The 24,625-nt window shown below is 37.4% G+C and overlaps 1 protein-coding gene across 17 annotated transcripts in view; it reads right to left on the reverse strand.

Moving 5' to 3' along the window:
- The window catches only part of LOC121322204 (receptor-type tyrosine-protein phosphatase delta-like), a 229,126-nt gene that overhangs the window by 81,779 nt on the left and 122,722 nt on the right, over window positions 1-24,625 (reverse strand). For all 17 annotated transcript variants that reach the window (XM_041261838.1, XM_041261829.1, XM_041261820.1 and 14 more), the window contains exon 5: window positions 1,113-1,301. In XM_041261838.1, the coding sequence (XP_041117772.1) occupies window positions 1,113-1,301 (189 nt within the window). The remainder of the gene's footprint in view (window positions 1-1,112; window positions 1,302-24,625) is intronic.

Raw genomic sequence — 24,625 nt, forward strand, 5'->3', positions numbered from 1 at the left:
TTAAAGCTTTATGTACTATATATTTCTACTTCACAAGTGAATACAAATTAAGTCTTTAACAGAAGGTTAATTTACACAGTTCTGCTGACAACAAGTAAAAGGCAAGTTAACAAGACGACTTAACATCACAGGACAGGTCAAAAGCTGAGAATTCTGGTAAGACAGATGATCAAACATCTCAGATTCTAAAAATTATATAACTACTAAAGCCAATGTAAACAGCTTCTTACAGGCAAAGAAGCTAGGCTGGGCACTACTTTATATAAGTTTTATAAATGTTTGTACAAAGATCAAAGTTTTGGTATATCGTATCATAGCAAAAAAGAGAAAATTAGGGGGTGGGAAAGGGAATATTAGGAAAACGCCATTGGTCAAAGAGAGAAGCAAAAGCTGGAGCCTACACCAGAAGCAGGGGTTGTAGATCCCTACAGAATTAGGAATTGGGAAAGCTATTGCGTGGTTTCACACACACTACGGTGGCTAATTAGGTATGAAAAAATGTTCCATTGGAAAAAGCATCATGTTTTATCAGTTAGTCAAGTTGACTTTTCTATGTTAGGTTATGAAAAAAGTAGAGTGCTGTGTATTAGTCCAAGGGAAAGATTTAGAGCCAAACTGTCTAATATTGATTTAGTTGCAAATACTGAAGAGAGCACAATATATATGTATCTTTTATGGTTGATTCTGCTTTATGTTTTAGGTTTTTGTTTTTTTTGTTGTTTTTTTTTTTTTTTTTTTTTAAAACCGTTGGTACTCCTTTGCCAGTTCTGAATATAGCCCAATGTTGAAAATTAACCATTCTGAAAAATAACAAAAGGAAAAGAAAGAAATGAAAGGGAGAAAATGGATCCGTCAAATACTGCGAAAAAGCAGTAAAGAAAAAAATTATCAAAAAATACAGTCACAGCAGTGAGCAATGTGGAGTAAACAGATGCTGCAAACACACAGACACTGGAACAGGTCATGACAACATTAGAGACAAAGACGACACACACCAAATAATACACAGAAGAGGAGAGGAGTAGAAGCAATTTCATTACCTACAACTCAAACAAAAAAGGAAGGAAACAGGAGCTCTTTGGCGTTAATGCATAAAAACAACAAGACCCTACCTGATCGTAATTGTTTGATGCGGCCATTATTGTTAGTCGTGTCAACGGGTAAGAAGTCTTTGAACCAGGTAATTTCTGGATCAGGGTTTCCGCTGGCAGCACATAACATGGTGGCGGTGCGCGTGCGCTCTACCACTTTCAATTGTGGGCCCATATCTATGGTGGGAAAACCAGAAGGGAGCTGGTCCTCTGAAACACATGAAAACAAACAGGACATTTATTTTGTGGCTGCCAGAAGGAATCATGTTCCTAATATAACAGAACGGTTTAACTTCAATAGCTTAATTAGTGTTAACAAATATACACAAAGACACACATTACACAAACATTATAGTCACATACAAATTATCTGTCTTAAAAATTACTTTTCTGTGGAGAATACTGTACTTCTTACCAGCACCAGCATATATGTTTTATGTAAATGCTTCTTAATATAAAATTACAAGGAGGAACAACCTTGCTATTTCTTGTCCCCCTAAGTAACAGTGTAAAATCAGAGAAGGCAACTATCATTCTTTAGTCTAATGAAGTGCCAGCAATTCCCAACTTGGAAATTAATTTTGCCATTTAGCGAAGTTACTGTGCTTTATCAACTATTTAATTGGGTGTATTCTGTAGCATTTAAGGTAAGCAAGTTTATTTATGAGGTATTTGAAATAGAAACTAATTTACATGCCTTAGTTGGTATGGTAATGGACTTCCCAGCCACAAAAAGAAAAACTTGCACTTGGATAGGCTTTAGGTGTTGTGAAAATTATGCAGACTAGTATCCTGTAGTAGTTCATGAATTGTGGAGGAAATTACAGCCCCCATGAAACAGTCTGTACTGTTTTTCAGTCTTTGAATTTATAGTATTGCTTAAACACACCATGTGCACCCACTATTTCAGTATAATTGTTTTATATGTATAATAGTTTTAAGCTTAATTAAACTGACTGTTTTGCTCTCCAGGGACTCAGAATCTCAGTCCAACTCAAGTCATGTACCTTATCTGTTTAGTTTTATTCTAGGTATCTTATACAGTAGAATATCTGGGGCTGAAATACACCGGATCTCAAAATGTAAAAAGGTATCAGTGAGAAAGACAGTTTAACGGTTTGATGTTGTCCTGGGAATATATCTCCACCATGTTTTTCCTTTGTGACACATTATATACAATGGGTCCCAACAGTGAGGCTACTTCTTTGTAGTTTTTTTTAGTCTATCAAATGCACTTATTCGTACAGATCCAGTAATATGATGGACATTACATCATTTTATGATGACACTGATATCTGTATAATGAGGAATTGTGAGATAACTACTGTGTGCTGTACTCCAGTCCACATAACTAGCAGAGGGACTGCGGTCAGGGCTTCTTTAAATATCTGACAAATTTCTACTTGGCTAACCAAGGGCTGTTATTACTCTCAATGCTGTTTGCTTTTCAGCAGCACAGAGTCAAGAAAAGTGTTATATGGGTCGATGCTAGGCTATACAGCTCCATCATCTCTTAATACAGAGCAAATATTTCCCTTTATCTCAACAGTGAATGTCAAAGGGTTAGATACAGCCAACTGCTCCTATAGGCAGTAAGTCGAAGTGAAATAACTACTTACAAGCATCTGCAGGTTTCAACTTCACAGTAGCTGACAACATTTGACTTTGCCCATACACAACTGACTCCTAATGCATTTGCATGACCTTTCCTATCTTCTCAGGAGCTGTAGAAAACTGAGTATTTTTTTCTACATACATAATGTAGCGGTGCACAACAGAGCTAACATTAAGTTATTATCATAACTGGTTCCCTGAAATAGAAAGATAACCATTACCTAATAGGCATTTATCCCTAAAGACCCTGAAACCTGAACAGACATAACAGACTGCTCATCAGAGCCTGTGACACACATAGACCTCATAATCATGTTTCCTTCAAGACTGTTGCTATCATGGACACAGCGACCTTGAAGGTTAATGGTTACATTTCTATTTCAGGGAACCAGGATTATGACAATAACCTAACGTTCTCTATCAAGTACGAAATGTAATCATTACCTACTGGGTAGAAATACCAAAGCTGTCGCAAAGCAATATTGCAGACCAACTGGAATGCCATACGGTGAAACAAAGCTGCCTTACAAGTAGCTACGGCTAAAACATTGAGGGAGAACTCACCGCTATCGTTATGTTGTAAGGGCCGACTCTGAAGCTGCCCTTAACACTCTTTGAAGCGAGAATTTTGCGGATCTATGACATTAAGTCGATAAAACCGTGTAAAAGTATGGGGAGTAGCCCCACCGCTGCATTGCAAATGTCTCTGACAGATGCACCCTGGAACAAAGCTCTTTAAGATACCATGCCCCTGACCACTGTCTTGACTGTGTTTGTGATCCATTTGGATAGCCTCTACTTAGACAAGGCTTTGTCATGGGACTTAGCCACATAACAAACAAAAAATTGCTCAGACTGCCTCCAACTCTGTTCTGTCCACATAATACGCTAATAGCAAATGCCTGCAGCGGGAAAAGCATATAGAGCTGACACTCCCTGTCAGAATGGAAAGGAGGCGGATGGAAAGCCAAATTCCACAGTCTGGTTGATGTGTTTTTGGCAAAAAAAAAAAAAAAAAAAAAAAAAAACAGGATTGGTACGAAGTGTAACCTTTGTCTTGGCTTCCCAAAAATTTAAGCAGTCTTTCACATCGAAAATGCTTGTATCTCACCCACCTGCTTAGTGGATGTGATTGCAAACAAGAAAATCATTTTCAATGATAAATATTTCAGCTCAGCTGAATGCAAGGTCTCAGGGGGGCTTCATAAATACTTCAAGCACCACGTTAAGCCTCCAATGAGGGACAACGTTCTTTATAGGTGGCCGATGCCGCTGAGCTCCTGGAAATGAGCTCTTGGGGAGAATGAATCGATTTTTATGTGGCAAGCCGAAATTGCTCTAAAATAGACCATTAAATGTAGTGGGGGATTTCCCCTCATCAAATAGGTCCCTGTAAAAATTGCAGTGTAACTTTCAAGGGACAGGTCGTTGGGTCAAAACCCTTTGACAGACACCATGTCTAAAAAACGCCTCACTTGTATCCCTACTGGGAACGTGTGGATGCTGCTCTGGCATTCTGCAAGGTGTCAATTACTATTAGCTCAAATGTTGCCGTTCAGGGGCTAGGTTCAATGGGTTGGGATGCCACAATGTCTCCCGCATCTGACTGAGCAGGCTCCACGACTGGCCTATCAGGAGCTGCATCAAGGTGGAAAACAACAGTCTCCTGGGCCAACAATGGGATACTAATAGCACCCTGGCCCAATCCTGCCTGATCTTTTCCAGGCACACTGGGAGCATGGTGAGCGGTGGAAAGGCATACAGTAGCTGCCTCAGCCACTGGTGTGCCAAGGCATATATTACCAGCAGGTCCCTGGCTCCTGTTATGGAGAACCTTAGAGGACAATGGGTTGATTCCTGGGAGGAAAAGTTCTACCTGTGCTCTCCCGAATCGTTGCCAAATGAGGCTCACCACCTCATTTGGCCGGGGTTTGCCTCTGGGCTTGCGGGACACAGCGATGGAACCTCTTCATACAAATTTTTGCTCTCAAATGCATTTTCTTAAAATTTTCAACAGAGTTCTTGCGTCCGCTTTAAAGAGAGAGAGAGTCATCTGCCAAGTTCATATTTTTATACTTTAATGACACTGGCAGCACAACAAGGACTGCGACTCTGTTGTATTTTATTCTCAAATAAATGTACTTGATTTGAAAAATGTCTTCTTACACTACTTTGTTTGATTAAATGACTTCACAATAAAATATGAAAGCTGAACATTAATTTCAACAAAGAACAAGTTATAATAAAAAAAAATGTAGCCTACTTCAATATCAGCATTAGGATCACTGCTGCAGTATTGCCACTTGCTGCTTTAAGTGATAACAGATTAAAACTGCTGAAAATACAGCAGCTGTCTGTCCACCAACACGAAAGCGCACCACGTTTATGAGTCTGAAAATCACGTGAGAGTGAGGAGACATGGGAGAGAAGTACTGGATTTTAAAGTTAAATTTGTTGGACTGGTCAAAAAAACTTTGCATTAGATGCAACCTCCGCTATTCCTGTGGAATTCTATGACGTCCCCATTACATAATAAATAGTTGGAAGTAGCAACATCAACAGCAAGTGCAAATTTAAAAAAATAGACTCAAAGAATATTATATATAATATAGCGTTCTGAAATATTGGTTCACGTTCAAGTTCTCTGTGCTGTTGAAAGCCAAAAAAAAATTCTGAATGTTGCTGAAAACACAACTAAGGTAAGAAAAATGTCAAATTTTATCTAGTAGTATCTATTTATCTTCTACATCTATATATCACTACCCTCTTATAGTACATATAATTGGCATAATAAATAAATATTGTTTACTAACATACTGTAGTGATGTCAAGTGCTTCTCGAAGTACAACACTTGGCTTTATTTCGCACACAAAATACTGACCAAAATAACAAGTTTAAACAATTTCCAGGTCTCAGTCCCTTTTCTCCAGGCTAACCCAGATGTCCAGCTCCCAGCCCCTTTTATTGAGGAGCCAGAGGGTGCCAGTGCCCGCTTCAGCCAATCCAGAGCGGACACTTCACCAACTGGAAAAGTCCCTGCCTGGGAGCTGTGGGGAAACTCCCCAGCCCAGGGATCCGGGAAAGTCCCTGCCTGGCAGCTGTGGGGAAACTCCCCAGCACAACGATCCGGGAAAGTCTCTGCCCTCCAGCTGTGGGGGGTATTCCCTCAGCCCAGGGATCCAGGGAAAGTCCCTGCCTGCCGTTACAATACATGCAGTCCTGTAATTCATTGTGAAGGGTGAGGCAGTTTCTTTGCAATACAAAGGTGGCAACCCACTATGTATGCAGGCTATTTTTCTGCACATACTACTACTGTATATATGAATGATGTAGAATATGTGGTTGTACATACAATACTCTTTCAAATAAATGTGCACGATTTTCAATGTGCGGTTCTTAAGAACGGTATTATTATGGGCAGGTGATCGTGCGCCCAGAGCAACAGCTTGCAAGTTACTCGATGGAGATTGGGAGACCTGAGGTCACCTTGGTGGTTTATATAAGCCACCACAGTAGTGTTGTTCAAAGTCTTGCAACAAAGATAATGTTGCAAGACTTGGAGATCTACAAGCTGATCTCCATTTGAAAATAACTATTTGTTTACTGTGAGCCTACTCAATACAATGTGTACAATGTGTACAGCAAAGTACCATCTTCTTTCATTGGAATTTCAGATCCATAGAACTGCAGTATTCATCTCAAAGATTGACTTCTTTGTATGGAAATCAATAAGTATTCAACATATCTAATATTTAAAACTTTATGACTCGAGAAAGTAACTGACCTATATACTATAAAGTATAAAGTAACTGTAGTATATGCTATATGCTATATATGCTATAAAGTTAGTGGATAAACTGTTCTAGGAATAGAATATAACTTCCTGTTTTAGAGTGTGTAAGAAATGTATTTTGTTTGCTGAAAAGTGCAACTCAAAGGAGTTACCTTGTAAATGCACAGAATTTGATCATTGCCCCGTTTGAGTTAATTTGAATATATAATCAACTGAGGTTGATAAAATATTAGCTTGCTATATTACGTCTAAACTAAATTAACACTATAAAACTGATTTGCTAAATTAGGTACTGGAATGTTGGATTCCGTTCTGAATGGGAAGCTGAATGAATTCTCGTGCATTTGGACATGATCGAATACAAAGAGAAACAGGTATTGAAAATACTAATGCAAAGTAGACACTTTGTGTGATAAGCCATATCTAATATTAGTATATTAACCATGTATGCTAATGATGTTATGGTCGTTGTAATCGTTTGACTATGCAATCAATAAACTGTATACTATTCATGAATATATCTAACCAATAGAATTTCCTTTCTGTAATATTAGATTAGTTGTGCACCCCTGTGTATTGTTTTATATTTCTGACATGTTGTGTGAATGTCTGTTACTCTCCAATGGAATCTGAGTTTTACATGGTCCAGAACTTAAATATGGTATGTCTCATTTCTTACATTTTTGATGTTCTTAAAACAGGGTGACTAGAGACTAATTTATATTTAAATAAATTGCATATCTAATTCACTACATTTTGGAGGCTCTGCTGGGAGATCATAGACTGAAATGAGCTGGATTCCACTGACAATAATTCAGAAATAATTTCTTAAACACACATTCAGAAATACTAAATGAAATGGCACTATTATAAAACTCCGCTCACAGACTCAGTCGACACAGTAACTGGGCATGGCCTGCTTTCCTCTGCGGAGCTGCTGCCATTGTGTGTGAGCTGTAATGTGAAAGCGAGTTTAGTGCTATGCACATTAAATCAGCTACAGGCAGAATTTGGTTGAAAGTAATTAGATATAATTATTTTGCTGGTACTGCTTTGAATAGCAATGGCACCGCTGTTTTGTGAATTTGAACATTTAGTCCCTGTTTGCATTGAAAGTGTACTGGATGTGATATTAAACAAACAGCATCTCTAATAGGTAAAAAGGAGATCCTGAGTATGGATAGGAGATGGAAATGGTTGAAGCAGTTAGCGTTTACTCTGAAGGAGTTAAAGAAAGCTAAAAATACTGAATGTAAACAAACTGATTTGGTTGAAATAACAATTGGAAAAAGGAGCAGGAGTTAATTCTGCCCGAATCAGCAATGTGGTAATTCAGGAGAGAGACGAGTTAAAATTGAATATTTATAAGTGGTCTGTGAAAAAAATGTTTTGGAAAATAAGTTTGACACATTGGTAAATCAGAGAGACAGTCTGCAAAAGGCATTGTGCACTGTGATCGAAGAATAGCAGTCTTTTCAGATCAGCTTGCTTCGCTAAACAGAGTGCAAGCAATGAGAAACAGCTGCGTTAAACAGACTGAACCACTGCGGTCAAAAGACATTCAGGAAAGGGGGGATGATTTTCAGTCTCCCTGCCTTGCAGCATCTTTCAATCAAATCTCTTCGTTCTCAGTAAATGGTGATCTCTCGTTCTCAGCCCGGGAGACATTTTCGCATCACAGCGAGAACTCTCCTGGCAGATGCACGACATATCACGGTGAAATTGAGTTCAGCCCATGCATTCTTCCCCTTGCTGTTCACACTACCTCTCCTAGAGAAGGAGATCTGAGCTTAGATTGTCAACAAGTGAGAGAATTGGTGAGAAACATGACACGTTTGTTCCCTCAAATCTCCATTGTAACGTAGCAATATGCATTAAAGATTTTAATTTGGCCCTGCAGTTTATGCCAAAAGCTACAGAGCTTGAAAAATTGTATCTCTTTAGAATCACAAGTGACCCTACACTATGTGGCTGGATTTTTAGACAGAAGCTAGAAATTTGGCTTGGACAGAGTCTCAGAAATCTCAGTTGGCTTGGATAGAGCCACTGTTGAGAGGGCTGCATTGCAAATCAGGCAAAAAGAGAATGAGTGTCCCAGGAATTATTACTAAAGGTTGAAAAACACAGATTTTTCTGGACAAGAAAGGAAAAGGACATTTTCTTTAATAGACTGATTGTTGCTAACTTGTTTCCCGCAGACAGGAGAAACATTTTGCTATTTGTAGATTATGGCCGCATGAACTGCCAGCAAATTTGAAAAAAATGGCACAGACTGTGTGAAACATCAGCAAAGCTGTGGCTCACTAACAGCCAACACGGGGGACCCTATGTTAGCAACTCACGGAGGAAGACGGGACCCTCCCTCGAGTTTAGTGTGATCATATCTACCCAACGGGAGTAATCGCCACACTAAATCGAGACAAAAGACCCCAGGTAAAATTGAGACATGGGATAAGCATGAACAGAGCCCCCCAAGAGTCGGCAGCTAGTCAGTCAGGCTTTGAAACAGGTGTACTCTCTCTCCTGCCAGAGGTAGATGTGAATCGGGTTGCAATCGCTAGGCAGCGACACGGCCCCCTGACGCATGACCAGTCAGGGACACTCCTCACTCTGCTCTCAAACTGAGAAAGGGGGGAGGGAGGGGGGTACTGCTGGGACTAGCTTGCCAGTGAAATCTCCCGTGGGACTTAAAAGTTTCACTTCTGAAGTGTTTTTTTTTTTTATTTTTGTTGGTTGCCTCAAAACTGAGTAATCAGATCATAGCTCTTTTATTTAGTTTAATGTATGCCCAGAATCTGGAATGATACTTAATAACCAGAGTACAGGCAGTGTTTACTAACCCAAGAGTGAAGTAAATCAATCACTGCTCATTTGACAATTAGTTTGAGATCCCATGCTATACTGGTAAGGCTGGACTAATATAGTTTGTAGGAATACAACTAATACAAAGTCCAATATTAAAAAGTGATCATGCAATTTGACCCTGAGTAATTGACTTATATTTCAAAAGGGATTGAATAGTTAATTAATTAAACACGATTAAATTCCTAGAAGGAATAAAACAAGTAGAAATTAACCACTTAATTTTTTGAAAATTATTGAACATAATATACTGAAGTTTAGTGAGGTGTGGTTTTTGAGGTGAGGTGTTTGTGAAGGATGCTTTAATGATAAGTAACCTATCATTGTACAACTGATATTCTCGATAGATGGTTATGAGACTGACGTGTGCAAAACAATGTAATGCAACATGAAGGTATGAATCGATCAATACAATGATTTCTTACTTCTCTGTGGAGATTTAGTTCTCTTGGTGAACAAGCAATTTGTTCCTGAAAGCATGAAGGCTTTCATTGCCAGAGGCGTTATGACGTGTCACATGGATATTGTCTTAGAGACTGAGTTATCTTAATGAACAAGTAAATGGTTCAGGAAAGTTTGTAAACTTTCTTAGCCCAGTGGTTTACAATGAAGCTAGACTGAATTCTAGACATTTTAAGGAGTAAAGTATTTCGCTTGTTAAAGATGTCACATAACCTAAATCTCCTGTGGGAACACAGTGATACTGACTAGTGTGCTGACGAGCTGATGTCATGAGTGTGACCTACAAGGTTAGAAACAATATTTTGCAATACAGTTAGTTATTCTGACTAATTATGAGGAAATCTTTTTGTATAAATTGTGTGTAAAGAGTCAACACAATGCTGACCTCCCCCGTACAACCCTATATATGATTTTTGGATATTATATTTCATAAATCAGTTAAATTACTGGATATGATTTACTGGATATGGTAAGAATGGCTTTGCTCTATATAATTTACACATAGTAAATGGGGAAATGCAAAAGATTAATATCAAATGTGTACCACCGTGGAACAGCACTTACTTGAAACCTTTACTTTCGCAACCAGAAAAGAGTGTACAAAAAAAAATCACTCACTACACCTATATGTACGGATACTATTGTCTGAGATTAATCAATTAGTCACATAACTGGTTTGACTGTTTTTTTCGAATCAGTAATGTTCAAAGGGACTTATAGTACATGACACTAATGGCTATTAGTTATTCCAAATGCTTGTGTAAATTTGATTTAATTCAATGTCTACCTTTTTCACATGTAACACACTTGAAAGAACACATGCAATAAACCTTTGCTTTCGTGCAACACATTTAGAATGGAGTGAAAGAAAAAGCAAACAGATAAATCTTTAGTTACATTATCTTATAGCTTACCAAATTAAGCTTGATAAATACTCCTAAAATGCAACTTTCAAGTATGTTCCTATTAACTAGTTGAGGTAATATTCTCCTGTTGAACAAGATATTAGTAAGCCTAATAATCTATTAAAACAGTAAACTATGAAAGGAAGAAACCTGCAACTATGACATTTGGTGATTTTAATATATAATATTAAATACTGTAAGACTTGAGAAAGTAACTGTAGTAAATTATATCAAGGTAATGAATAAACTGTTCTAGAAATAGAATATAAATTCCTATTTTAGAGTGTGTAAGAAATGTATTATGTTTGTTTGAAATGTGCAACTCAAGGAGTTGCCTCGTAAATGCAGAGAATTTGATCATTGCCCTGTTTCTGAGTTATTTGAATATATAATCAACTGAGGTTGATAACATATTATTAGTTTGCTACACCACGTCTACACTAAATTAACACAATAAAACTGATTTGCTAAATTAGGTACTGGAATGTTGGATTCCGTTCTGAATGGGAAGTTGAATAAATTCTCGTGCATACTGACATGATCAAAGAGAACACAAAGAGAAATGGGTATTGAAAACACTAATGCAAAGTAGACACTTTGTGTGATAAGCCATATTTAATATTAGTATATTAACCATGTATGCTAATGATGTTATGGTCGTTGTAATCGTTTGACTATGCAATCAATGAACTGTATACTATTCATGCATATATCTAAACAATAGCCTTTCCTTTCTGTAATATTAGATTCGTTCTGCACCCCTGTTTATTCTTAAATAAACTATTGTTTTATACTTTTCACGTTGTGTGAATGTCGGTTACTGTCCTATGCAATCCGAGTTTTACATGGTCCAGAACTTAAATATGGTATATCTCATTTCTTACATTTGATGTTCTTAAAACAGGGCAACTAGAGGCTAATTTATATTTAAATAAATTTTATACCTAATTCACTACAGTGCCCTGCTGGGAGATCGCTGCCTAGAGCTTATCCAGCTGCTCAGAGCTCTCCGATCTCTTAAGACCGGTGGCTCTTTCTCTTCATCTTCTTAGGAGGGGAAACCGGAGGAGGTTAAGGAGAGCTAGAGGAAGAAGGGGACTGTGAAGGAGGTCCCCTGCATGCAGCTCTCCTGCTCTCCCTTGGCACAGAGCCGTCAGATGAGGATGGAGGGGAGCCCTGTCCAAGCGGAATGGACAATTGCTCTACAGAGCTGAAAAACACTCGCTTTTCCAGTGTGCACTTGGAAAAAGACACACAGAACTCACAAGATTTGCGGTTGATGAGTGCCTCCTATGCATGCTCTGGACCCAAACAGGCAGCGCATCTGCTGTGCTTGTCCTCCATGGAGCGACCAATCGCATAGATCGCAATAATGAAAACCTGGCACAGTGTAACAGCAGTGGTGTAAAATTTAAACAACTGCTCAACTGTAATACTATAGTAGTATTTACTGTAACAAATACAGTATACAATACTAGTAACCCAAAATTAGCATAATTATATAATTATTACATAATTATTATAAATCGTATAATAGTGTAATTACATAAGCAAATAAGCAGATATAAGCAAATTGGTACTTATCTATTCGCAGTTTCTCTCATCTCATTGGATGAAAGGAAAAGTCATGACAAGATGTGTGTACAGTCTATATATGCCCTCGGGGGCAGTCATGACTGTGTCACAGGCTCTGACGAGCAGTCTTTGTTATATCTACTCAGGCTACAGGGTATTTTAGGGATAACTAACCATTAGATAATGGTTATATTTCGTACTTGATAGGGAACACATCTTGCATGCTAATCAGGTTGAGTGTGTCACACGCTTTCCTTTCATTTTTAATAGGGGTAATTCAAATCCTTCCCTCCTCCTCATGCACAGAACCTTTTCTGATTCACTCACTTCATTAACTTTTCATGAGAAACATTATAATGGAACAGATTCAGACAGCTGAAGCTATTGTATGCGGGCAGTCATGGCTTGTTTCCAACCTGGCTGTCAGGTATTTGGCAACAAAAACCTCAGCACTGAACGCAAAATGTTCTTAAAAATAATACATTTTATAATTGGAATGATTATCTCTGTATGTATGCTATAATATGCTAATTTCATTATATTTCATTTTTTAAAATACATTGGAGCTTTTGTTGTGCAACATAATTGATTTGAGAAGTAGCACACACAAATATATATATATATATATATATATATATATATATATATATATATACACACACACACACACACACACACACACACACACACTAACTTAAATTGTTCTCCTCTAAAACACAAATAAACACTGTTTTAAAATGTGTTCTGTGACGCACATTAAAGTCTTATTTCAAACCTAGTTAATGTTTTAATAAAAAACAAGCTCCATATATGCTAATTGGGTCAGCTCACTTCCTGTTTATTAGGTGACGAACTAAAACATCCATTTAGGTGCTACATACATTGATAAATAAAATACACACGATAAGCACATGATACATACATTTGCCTTTAATATTGCTGGTAATTAACTGTCGTTAAAGTAAAAAACATAAAATGAACCTGTGTTTTCCGGTTTGTCTGTAACTGCTGTAAACAGCCCTTTCACCTCTTAACTGGGGTATTGGTATCCTGTCAATATTAAAAAGGTAGGTTCACTGCTTTGTTTTGGTTATTTCTTCATTTCATAATGTTATTAAATATATATTTTTTAGATATCGCACAGCACCATAATTTGACATTCAAAGCTTTACGAACCCATATACAAAATGTACTCCATGCTCACATCCTGCCACGCTCAATTAGTCACCAGTAATTAAAATCAGCACTGAACTTCACAAAGCCTGGTCAGTGTAATTGTCCATTAAAGGGCAGTTTATGTTGCAGTTTGTTTGATTGGTGGGGGTGGGGAGCATAGCGTATGACTTCTAGTGATAAAATGTTCCATGAATTAAAAAATACACGTTTTTTTTTTTTTTTTTGCTTTGTGTCCATTACTGGACATACAAAAAATAGACATATCTCAGCCTGACAAAAATATATATTTGCAAATGCATTCTTTTCAAATGCCATCTAAGTATCTATGTATGTAAGTACCTTGTTGGTTCGTTTTTTGTTTTTTTTTACCCAACACTAAACCCCAAACATGACCATGACAACATGTTCGTCATTAGTGGAAAATACCACAAATGGTGCAGATACGCTAATTTTAATGTGTTCAGTGTATTGTGCTACCTGTTAGGAGAAGCTACAGGCTACACTGACTGTATTAAAATCTGAGGTTACAATCAATCACAGTGCGTAAGAGTGGAAACAAGGTATTGATAACTTGAGGATTCATCAGTGAAAGCTGAAAAAAGCCCCAAGTAACAGATCCGACACGCATCCTAATATGTAATTTAATACTCACATTATTTTCCCTGAGCCGCAGAGGAGATGGAAAGGTACTTAAATGTGCAACTTAGAAGTATTTAGCAGCATATAAAATAATTATTCTCTGAATTGCTGAGAAAACGTCTGTGCATTGCAGCTTGATTTACTACTTGTCTGCAAGCAGAAGCAGTGATTGCACATAGCAGTCTTTCAGCTCATGTACATGCATAGCTAGTAGCTTTTCTTCATATGCTATCAGCTTTAGAACAGGAGCTCATTTAACACAGTGGTGTATGCAGTAGACACGATGGTGCCAATTTTAGTAAAGGATATGGGCTTGGTAGTTGTTGAGCAGTGGCAGTGTTGTTGATTAGTGTGTCACTGGCTTAATTAATCACAATTGTAAAAGTCTTGACCATGATAAAACATGAGATAATCTAAGTAATGATTAGAATGAAGTTAATGATTAAAATTTGCGCATAAAGGTGTAACCAATTTTTTTAGATGAGTATCACTTGCCAATTTTACATCTTAATGTATCTCCTCGTTGTGTATAATTGTCTTGTTGCAGTCATTAAGACAACTGAATTGGAAACAATCCCTCAATGTTTAGATACATCTCACTCCAAAACCTGCATTTTATGGTGGTTTAAAATTAAATCTGCGGCTTTTTACTAGGGTACAATTATCCAAGTGGAAAAGCAACACAGTATGTTGTACTGAGTTTGATCCAGTTCTATCCCAAGGTTAGGCATGTAGTAGTGAGTAAGTCCATTTTAATCAGGGTCAAATGCTGTCTGCTTTAACACAGCAGTAGCTGACAGCCCTCAGTACATCAACAGCACCTCTGATTTATATGATAATTGAAACAGATTTATATACCAAAGACTAGTCACGTTAGCAATTGTGGGACATGCAGTAGGAGTTCATTATCCAACCTTTCTTAATCTTTTTAATAAGGTGCCATAAATGTGAATGGAGCAGGTAGTGAGGATGTGCTATTTATTCAACAATATAGCCAATGTTAATTTCTACCCAAAAACTGTACAATATCTCCTTCCACAATTAAAAAATAGTTTTATCATGAACACTGATAAAATACCATTGTAATCTGTAGTCTAATTATATGTACCAGCATTTATCCTAGGTTTTGTTAGTTTTATGAACAATATCTGGAAAACCTTCCTTTTCGTACTACATAAAAGCCTGTGATACTGAGAAAATAAACTCAGAGGCACTAATTACATTGTAATCACAGGCACACAGAGAGGCAGATCCTTTTACCACCTACTTCAATCACTAAAACAGGGGTTTTCTCTTCTGATTAACACAGCCATTAAAAGCTTCTGGATTGAAGGTTATATCATACTATTTGTTTTTGTCTGAAGGTCATTAAAACAAGCTTTTTGAAATGTAGTAATGGTATATGCCATGTAGAATAAGCATACTAGCTGCATACTGTATAAGAATATACTATTTTGGACAAAGTATATTTGTAGCATACTGTACTACTTTATAAAAGGAAATGTACACATTTCCTGCTATATCTGTAGTCCTCTAATAGAGAACATTCCGGATCTGCAGTAGACTAAATTAAGGGGTGGGGGACTGACTCGACATTAACATATAAAATATTTTCATATTCAGCTCCACACAATAATTAGGATAGCTTTTAATTCCATTGGCACCAACATCTTAAAACCATCAGGCACTGAGTTTAGAAAGACTGAAATATGGCCAAGATTTAGGGGCAGAATTTTGCACCCCCAGCATTCAATGTTCTTACTGACCTTGGTAAGAATTTGTTCTCATCTTTCCAATGCAAACAATAAAATGTAATAAAGGTACACAGCATACTGGCTGTGTGCGATGCAGTCTGAAGAACATGTAACGAAACAGAGTTGATTTATTTACTCAATAAAAGAACACTGCAATGACAGGGACATTCCGTTGTTATTGGGAAATATACACCTAAGAAATTAATCACCAGGGATACAAATAAAGCACGGTTAAATTGCTGTTTATAAAACGTGTACCATCATATATTATCATTTAGTTAATACATAATGGTAATATTTTTTTTTTAGAAAGAATGTTGAATATAGTAAAAATACATTAACAATATAATGAAACCTAACACTATTTAATATTGCAATGACTTAACTTCGAAAGCATCATTTAATTGATTTTACCTGAGAGAGAGACATAGGAATCCTTACTGATTGACTGAGATAGAACGTCTGCAATTATAAATACTGCAATATTTCACTATTATTAGTACCGATAGATAGTACTGACATATTGATAGAAGCTCTTGCAGTAAAGTCACTCAAATGCCATTGTTGAGGGGGGATGGCTGCACTTAAATGTTTTGTATATCAGCTGTACTAGCATAGGAAGATAGATGGGTCAAAGACATGGTAAAATCAACAGATAATTGTTCTTTATAAATAAACTAAATAAGTCACCAAAATCTGCACAGCTAATGTGAAGAAAACTACCTAACCTTAATATGTTTGCACAGCAACACAGGGATGACTAGACTTTGCCAATCATGCAGGTGCCCTGAAGTCTCTCTCAACCTAAGTAACCAATTTGCATTTTGAAGTAGGGTTTTGATATAGGTTGCCTGTATTTACTTAAAAATATGTACCCAAAATAAAGACAACAAAACATTGATCCTTTTCAATGAAGACTAGTCAGTATTATCTGGACTCACAGCATTCTCCTGTGGACTTAAATTCACACTCAGAGCTAACCATCTGAACATAGTTACTACAGTAGTCTGTGCCTACAGGAAGAGTTATATATAACCCTAAAAAATGCTGTCTCTAGACTGACACAACAAAAGAGAAAAGAAAAATATCTCAATGTGTATTTTTTGTAGTTCAATACAATGAGTGCTGACATGTGCTGTTTTAAACCTCCGGAGTACACTTGCACACTGACATTAGTCCCCAGTTACAACTTTAGGTTTACAAAAGAGAGGGTTGAAAAAAAATACAGTAGTTTAACTAAACGCTCTTCAACAGAAACAACTAATCTGAAATGTTATGTTGCACATCTAATGCCTTTAACCACACAAATTCAATAACACTTTTTTTTTCATATTTATGTTGAATGCATTTCAAGATTACATTGTTAGAATCTTCTAAATAATGAAATAAAACAAAAATAAAGCTAAAACCAAGATTCATTAACATGACTGGGCCAATTAATTATGAAAATACAAATTGATTAATTTGTGAGTATTTGTTGCAGCACTACATTCAAACATGTCCCAGATCCAAACTGTTTTAATAGGTTCCCCAATGTTTTATTCCATGTAAAAGACAATGCAGTCTAATTTAATGATCAAAACAACAGAAGATCTTAACTCTGTCACCTTAAAACTCAATCTCAGAGCACAGAATACAACATAAAAGAAATTCAGCTTTAAACTAGGCTTCTTAATGAAGAACTTTTCATCTCAAGAAGAGAAGATGGAACCAATTGCACAGGAATCAGACTGCAGAACATCATGCTTCCATAACACCTCCCTTTCTGCTGCAAAGGACTAGCACAAACACAGTGACCCTTGCAAGCAACAAAAGGCAAACCTAAAATGAATGAACGAGTTCGTGATGACATAATGACTGACAGACATAATTCACTAATAGGTTCCCTGGCGAATAGCTCTAATTGAATGAAGATAATAAACTCTCAAGAAGCCTTGACTAATAATTAAACACAATTACTTAACATCTACCAGGTCAGCAGTGCTGAGTTTATCTGACGAAGAAACAGTGTGCTTAGCTTACTGAAATCAGACTGTGTACTGAATGCAAAATTCAAAATCTAACTACATGTATTTTATTATGATTACACCTGGTAATTGAAAACAGAAAAGCATGCACTTTACATCTGATACATTCTTTTGTTTATTAATTTTGATCCCTCAAAATAATTGCTGAAAGCAGACTGCTGAAAGTACAATCCAGACACAATCATCATGTACACTTAACTGGTACAGAGGGCCTTTTCTGAATCAGCAGTTACAATTTCAACTTGCAAACACAAATACGCCAGTAATGCACTTGAGTGCTAGCACCACCTTACATAATGTTTGTCTCCCTGGATGATTATACCTTTCTCTTGGTCAGAGATTGCAATTAATTACTGTAATCGAATAACTGAAAAAGATGCAGGAAGGCTTTTCTTTTTTTTCTTTTTTTCTTTTTTTTTTTTTTTAAAGACATGCTTAGGCTTTTATGACACACTACAAATAAACTTCTGTCAACCTACAGGAAAGGTTTTAGATATCTTGTGATGCCATAATGTTCCCCCGTAAGCAGTTGCCACATCTTTAGAGAAACAATTTTTCTTTTTGTGGCTTCCCACTGGGAAAATGATTTACTTATTGATTTTAATTTAGAATCTCCAATTATTTTTACCCCCAATTTTCTCCCAATTTGGAATGCCCAATTATATTTACAGTCAAACCTCTTTATACCGCCAGGTAGGGGACATGGGCAAAAACGGGCAATAAGCAAGGTTGGCGTTATAGTGAGGGTCAACAATAAAAAAAAATATATAATTTTTTAGTTATACAATTATAGTATCTCCTGGCCATTTTAATAAAACATGAATATTTTTTTCTAAAACTACAATACTAGTTAACACAACAGTAGGTATACTAGCGCACCCGCGCCTCCTCTTTTGACAGCCTTCAACAAGAAAATTGTTACGCTTAATATAATTTTAGGAAATGACATGTCAACACTATAATTGCATCCAGAGCACGTCTGCCGATGAAAATAAAAATACGGCTAAAAACAAAACAGTATTCGGTTCAACAGAGACAGTCAGTAGCTTAACCACAAATAAGCTAAATGCTCCGTGCCTGTGTAGTAGTTTGAAATTTGAATGTGCCGCCCCTGCTTGCTCTGCGGCGCTCAGCTAATAGGCAGGGTCGGGACGTTGAAAAGAATTGCAACAATTTAATTGGTTTAAAAGCAAACAAGATTATCCATAAACTAATGTTCACCGAAAATAAATATAAAAAGAGAATTTCAACAAAAGCTGCCGCGAAGCCCTGTCGCTGCTGATTGGTTGTTTCTAAGTGCTTTGAAAAGGGAGTCTCGTCTTCCAGAATATCAGCATATACTTTGTGTGCTTTTGAAGGTGTGGATTCCATAACAACTTTCTTGTTGAAGGTTTTTAAAAAAGAGGAGGAGCGGGTGACTAGTGACGTTTTATAATATTTTCCCATCTGTATGAAACATACATGGTTACTTGAGGAACAGTTTACACTTTATATATATATAAAAAAAAAAAAAGCGTTTGTTTTTTTCTTTACTGTACTGTCATTTTAACTTTACTGTTTGTGGCACGACTGCAAGCCTGCTGAATACTATCCCCCATTGAACGATGCCATCTATTTATTTCACTCAACAGTATTCTTTTTAAGCAGTTAAAAAAAAAAAAAAAAAAAAAAAATTAAAATATGTGCAGGCAAACACTTTAAAAAAAAAAAAAAAAAACTAAAACTATTCTGCTGTTTACAGAACTGATGCTTTAGTTTAAGTCAGCCTTCATTTGTGCGTAAACAAACAAAACTCAATCTTACTGTATCTTTTACAATTACTGTGCTTTATAAAAGTCACTTATTTTAGACTGCATTAAGCCTTTTTCAGGTTAAACAAATTGACCCATTCCATCAAGGTAAGCCATTTGTTTTTATCCAATACAATGTCTCCAATTGTCCTTCGATTAACAGTATATGCCTCACTTAGGCGAGAAAACATTTGCGATGTCTTGCTGACTTGCTTTCTTATTTTCAGATGCATGCATGCAGCTTTTTCTCTTTTGCTCTGGTGTTAAATGTAGGGTCGACCCTCTATTTTGTACTTTCTTTTTTACTTTGCGGAGCAGGAATGTTAATGACATTGGTATGAACGTTCACTTAACAACGAAAAAGTGAGTCAAAGGTTAACTGCATAACTTTGTTGTTTTAATTGGCCATGATTATTTCGCTGGCGCAACAAACTACAATGCTTATACTTACATTTGCTTGGCAGGTGGCTAACAGCAGGGCAGCGATATAACAGGTACAAATAGCACTGTTTTTATATTGGTGACATTTGTTCAGAGAATAGCTGGCAGTATGCGAGGATGGCTTTATAAAGGGAGGCGATATAACGTGGGACAACTGTATTATTGTTCTCCTTCACTGCGGCGATTCCCCACACAGCGCAGGAACACGGGGCTTAGTGGGCATTTTCTGACCCCATCAGCCAATCAATGTCTTTTTACACCCAGGAACTCAAGAGTGGATGTCTGCAGGCTACGGCCTCTGTACCAGTCTAGCAAATCTCTGCACCCAAGGTCACTTGGCCGGTAGAGGTCGCCACAGAATGGTGAGGAGAAACAGTCTAGGCCGGATCCCACCGGCCCAACTCCAACAGTGCCAAAGCCAATGTGGCACCACCACAGAGTCCCCAGCGAAGACTGGCTTCCTCGCACAACCAGGATTCGAATGTGCAATCTCTAGTTTTATGACTCACCCTGAATGCCACCCCGCTGTTACCAAGTGAGCCATTCGGGGACACCTGGGAAAATGATTTACAGTGATATTCTCAGTTTGTCCATGAAGAATAGGTTTCATGTCTGGCATGTTATACAATTCTCTTGGTTTATAATAAAATAACTTCTCAGAATTATTCCTAAAGGAAAGGGACTGCCACGGGTTAATTCCTTGGGTAATAACAGGATTAGGAAGAATATATTTCACTATATTATCACTGGGATATATTCTTCAATACCACAGTCTAAAGATTATCAGGTCAAAAAAACAGGCTCTTGTTAAGTTATCCCTGTCTTGGTTTAAGCCGTGACTTAAGAAAACATAAATTTTCACACTTTTCAATCATTTCAAAGGCAAGAGAAGCCCTTTTTAAAAAGATAACATGTTGTTTGACCGGCAAGGGCAAGTATAAATTTTAAAAATAGTTTTACACTCATCTCATTGGACCTCAAAAGAACTGATCTCGTCCTCTAGGCTGGATAAAGTATAATAGGAAACCCTTCAGCCAGTCCTGTTTCCAGCATACAGTCAATCAGCTTTTCAGGCATGTACAGGAGTTTTAAAAAAGATTAAACATTCAAAGAAATGCAGAATTTCATATTGCTGTCCCATGTAGGCTTGCCAACTTTCCATTTTTATCATAACCAGACCCCCGCCCCCACCCCTCCCTCCAGTAATGTGTGAAAAAAAGACTAAATATTTATAACAAATCAACACCAAGTAGTACTCTGGAATTTAAAAAAAAGCAGAATATGTTTTAGTGTAGTTCTCAAACCTAACAGACCAACAAAAAAACACGTTTGCACAGTGGAGCGTTGAATGAGGAATGTCGACAGAGAAACAAGGACGTAGCGGGCTCTGATTGGCTAGCAGCAGAGTAAGAAGGGAAATACCCAAACGGCAACCAACAGTGAGTAAGAAGGATTCGTGAGAACCTTAGTTTTGCTGTTTGGTTCTAACTGGACACTGTACAAAGTCACTTAAAGCTAGATGTCCGGTCGAAAACCGAACAGTTGGCAACCTTAGTCCCTTGTTTCTTATCATGATGGGTGGGGAGGTTGGCCAGCTCATTAATAATACAGTTTCGCATATACAGTTTCGTATAGGACTGGGTTAAAAATATCTAGGTGCATGCTATTATCCTGCAGATGATGTACATGCCATGTGTAAAGCCAAAAGAAAGCTATAGACAAGGATATAAACTTATTAAACCAGATGAGAAACAACTTACTAAAATATGTCATTTATTTTGGCTGTCAAAAAAGAACAAAAGCTGAATCACAGATAGCCACATGCCTACATTTACTTTGTTTTTTGTTTTTTTTTATAAGCTGGACTCTATCTTCCTTTCCTTAACTTTATTTTTTGCCCAAATAGTTAATTTTTTTAAGTCTAGGTAAGTTTGCCTTTTTATAAGTCAGCGCTACTTAGAGGTTAAGTAATTATTTAAAACAGACACTTGCTGTTCAAGTGCTCCTTGGTCCTTAAACTGTCCTTACATAATTAATGAGTTTTTCTCTGTTTAAACTGAAAGAACTCTTAATGATGCTTTTGTATTCCTCTCTTACAGCCCAAATTTACCATCTGTAAACGGCCGTCATTAACAACACAAACACCATCTCTCTGCTGCTGCTGCTTCGTGCCAACCTGATGAAGTCGCCTTTATTTTATTCATACTCTATTCTCTCTGGTTTGTTATTTCCCTACAATGCATGTTTCACACTGTAGTGTAACTCCCCTGCTTTGGTATCTGCAGTTTGGCACATCCCAGATAACAAGTATGTCATCAGTGCACCCCTGGTCTTGCTGTGACTGACAGCCCAGAAATAGCTGTTTAAATTGTGTCACATTTTCATTGCTGCATTTGAAAGGTACCACAGAACTGTCTGCAGTGCAGTTTGGCAAAAGCTACATAAAACTAAGCTCTGGCTGATTTGCAAACCCCTTAGCTTCAGCTTTGGAATTTTAAGATTGGGTGATTTTTTTTTTTTTTTTTTTTTTTTTTTACCAGGCAGTGCTAGTGTGTGCTGTATTTAGAAAATGGTATTCTTACTGACCTTGAATTCTGAGCTTGTATCAACACAATTCCTCTCATAGTAGTAAAAGCTTTCTATCTTTAACTGGCCAAATAAAACACAGATGGGACTCAGCTTACTTTGAATTGATCCAGCTACATATTTGTTTAAACTGAGGTTTAAGCAGCCCCAGCCAATAAAGTTCAAAGTTATTACTGTACTCGGGAAAGGAACAGAGGCAGTACATTTTTTGTTTGAATTCTCTAAAATTCATTTTTATATCTTTTCTGGCCATTATCACCTGAATGTAATTTTTAAAAAAATAAGCAGAGTTTGAAAGCAGACATGTTAAAGATTTGTTTTTAAACCAGTCTAATTTGACCATGCACAATTCTCATTTCAAACTCAACAACAGCTAATAATGAATCAAACCCTCAAAATAATATTCAGTGCAAAGACTTTTTCTTTTTCTGTAGTTTCTAAGAACTGTAGGGGATTGGATAGCCTCTAGTCTTTCCATTTATAATGGTAAACATGGAGTAATAAATTAAACATCAATAACAGAAGGTGCACCTTCATTCACAACCTCAAATGTCCAATAAAATGTTTAGATGTTCTTTCAAAATTTATTTTTTTAGCAAATTCAGACAAATTCTAACTACAAAATGGGAGGTAATGATCAATCAACAGGGTTACATTATTAAAGTAGAATGATACACTGAAGAATACAAAAAACTCTACTATAGCATTCATACTGCCTTGGTAGTGGTTTACAACTTTTTTCAATGTAGGGACCACCTTGGTTTTTGGATTTTTCCCACGTACCACTTGTCACACATTTTTTCACAACAGCATTTTGAAACTAATTTGCATGTGTTTATTTATAAGTACACAAAGAAAGTATTTATATAACATACCTAACTCAATGAGATCCCTGGTTTTCGCTACCAGTTCATCAAGAAATGTTGTCATGTTGCGCATTGAAAGTTGCTGATTGCAAAGTTCCTGTTTCTTTTTTTTTAAATGTATTTATTTATTTTCATATTTTGAATGCTTGGTAGATAAATGGCATCTCAATTTTGCAGGTTTCAGACTGCCGACAGGGAGAGCTTAACCACAGGGGACACGTAGTCGGGCTCCATGTTCTCAGGACGGGAATGCCAGCTCCTCTTCGCCCACCTCATCAGAGACGCCCATATCCCCCTGGGGCCTCAAGGGGACAGGCGGGGCAGGCAGTGCCAAATGCTCACTCAGTAATTCTGCTAGAACCGTTCCTTGGTGGGAAACAGTTGCCCAGAGCTTTTTCATCTGCTCTGAGTCTGCTGATTGTTTGGAACAACTCTTCTTCTTCGGGAGAGGAGAAGTAGAGAAAGACCATGAAGATGGTTCCCTGCGAAGGCAACTTTTCTGGGTACATCGTCCTCCCTTGACACAGAGCCGTGGGTTGAGGATGCAGCCACTTCTCTAACACAGGTTGATGGGGAAGAAAGCTGTGCAGTAGTAAAGGTGTGATACAGGTTGGAACCGGGCCAGTTCAATAACTTTAGCACCCGGTAGGTACGGAACCAGGTCGGCACCGGTGCGGTAACCTCAGTCCCTATTCGGTGCCGACTGGGAATAGAGGGGGTCGATGACCTTGGTACTGTATGGTTTGGGTCCACTGGTTCACAGTCATCGCGAGTAGCAATGTACAAGGATGCCCACCTGTACAAGCCATTGGCAAAACCACTCAGTCAGTACCACTCACAAAACTGAGGGAAGCCTGCTTGTTAGACAGTACTAACAGCCTTCGCAATGGTGAAGCTAAAACCAGTCACCAAAATGGCACCAAGATACTGTGGATAAGATTGGAAGCAATCAACACCCAAAGAAGCTACTCTCACTGTACGTGTGCATGTAGTTTCTGTAAAAGAAACAGAAAACTCAAGAGAAACTTCTTGTGGCAGGCTGA

Source organism: Polyodon spathula, chromosome 1, assembly GCF_017654505.1.
Source record: "Polyodon spathula isolate WHYD16114869_AA chromosome 1, ASM1765450v1, whole genome shotgun sequence".
NCBI classification, from domain to species: Eukaryota; Metazoa; Chordata; class Actinopteri; order Acipenseriformes; family Polyodontidae; genus Polyodon; species Polyodon spathula.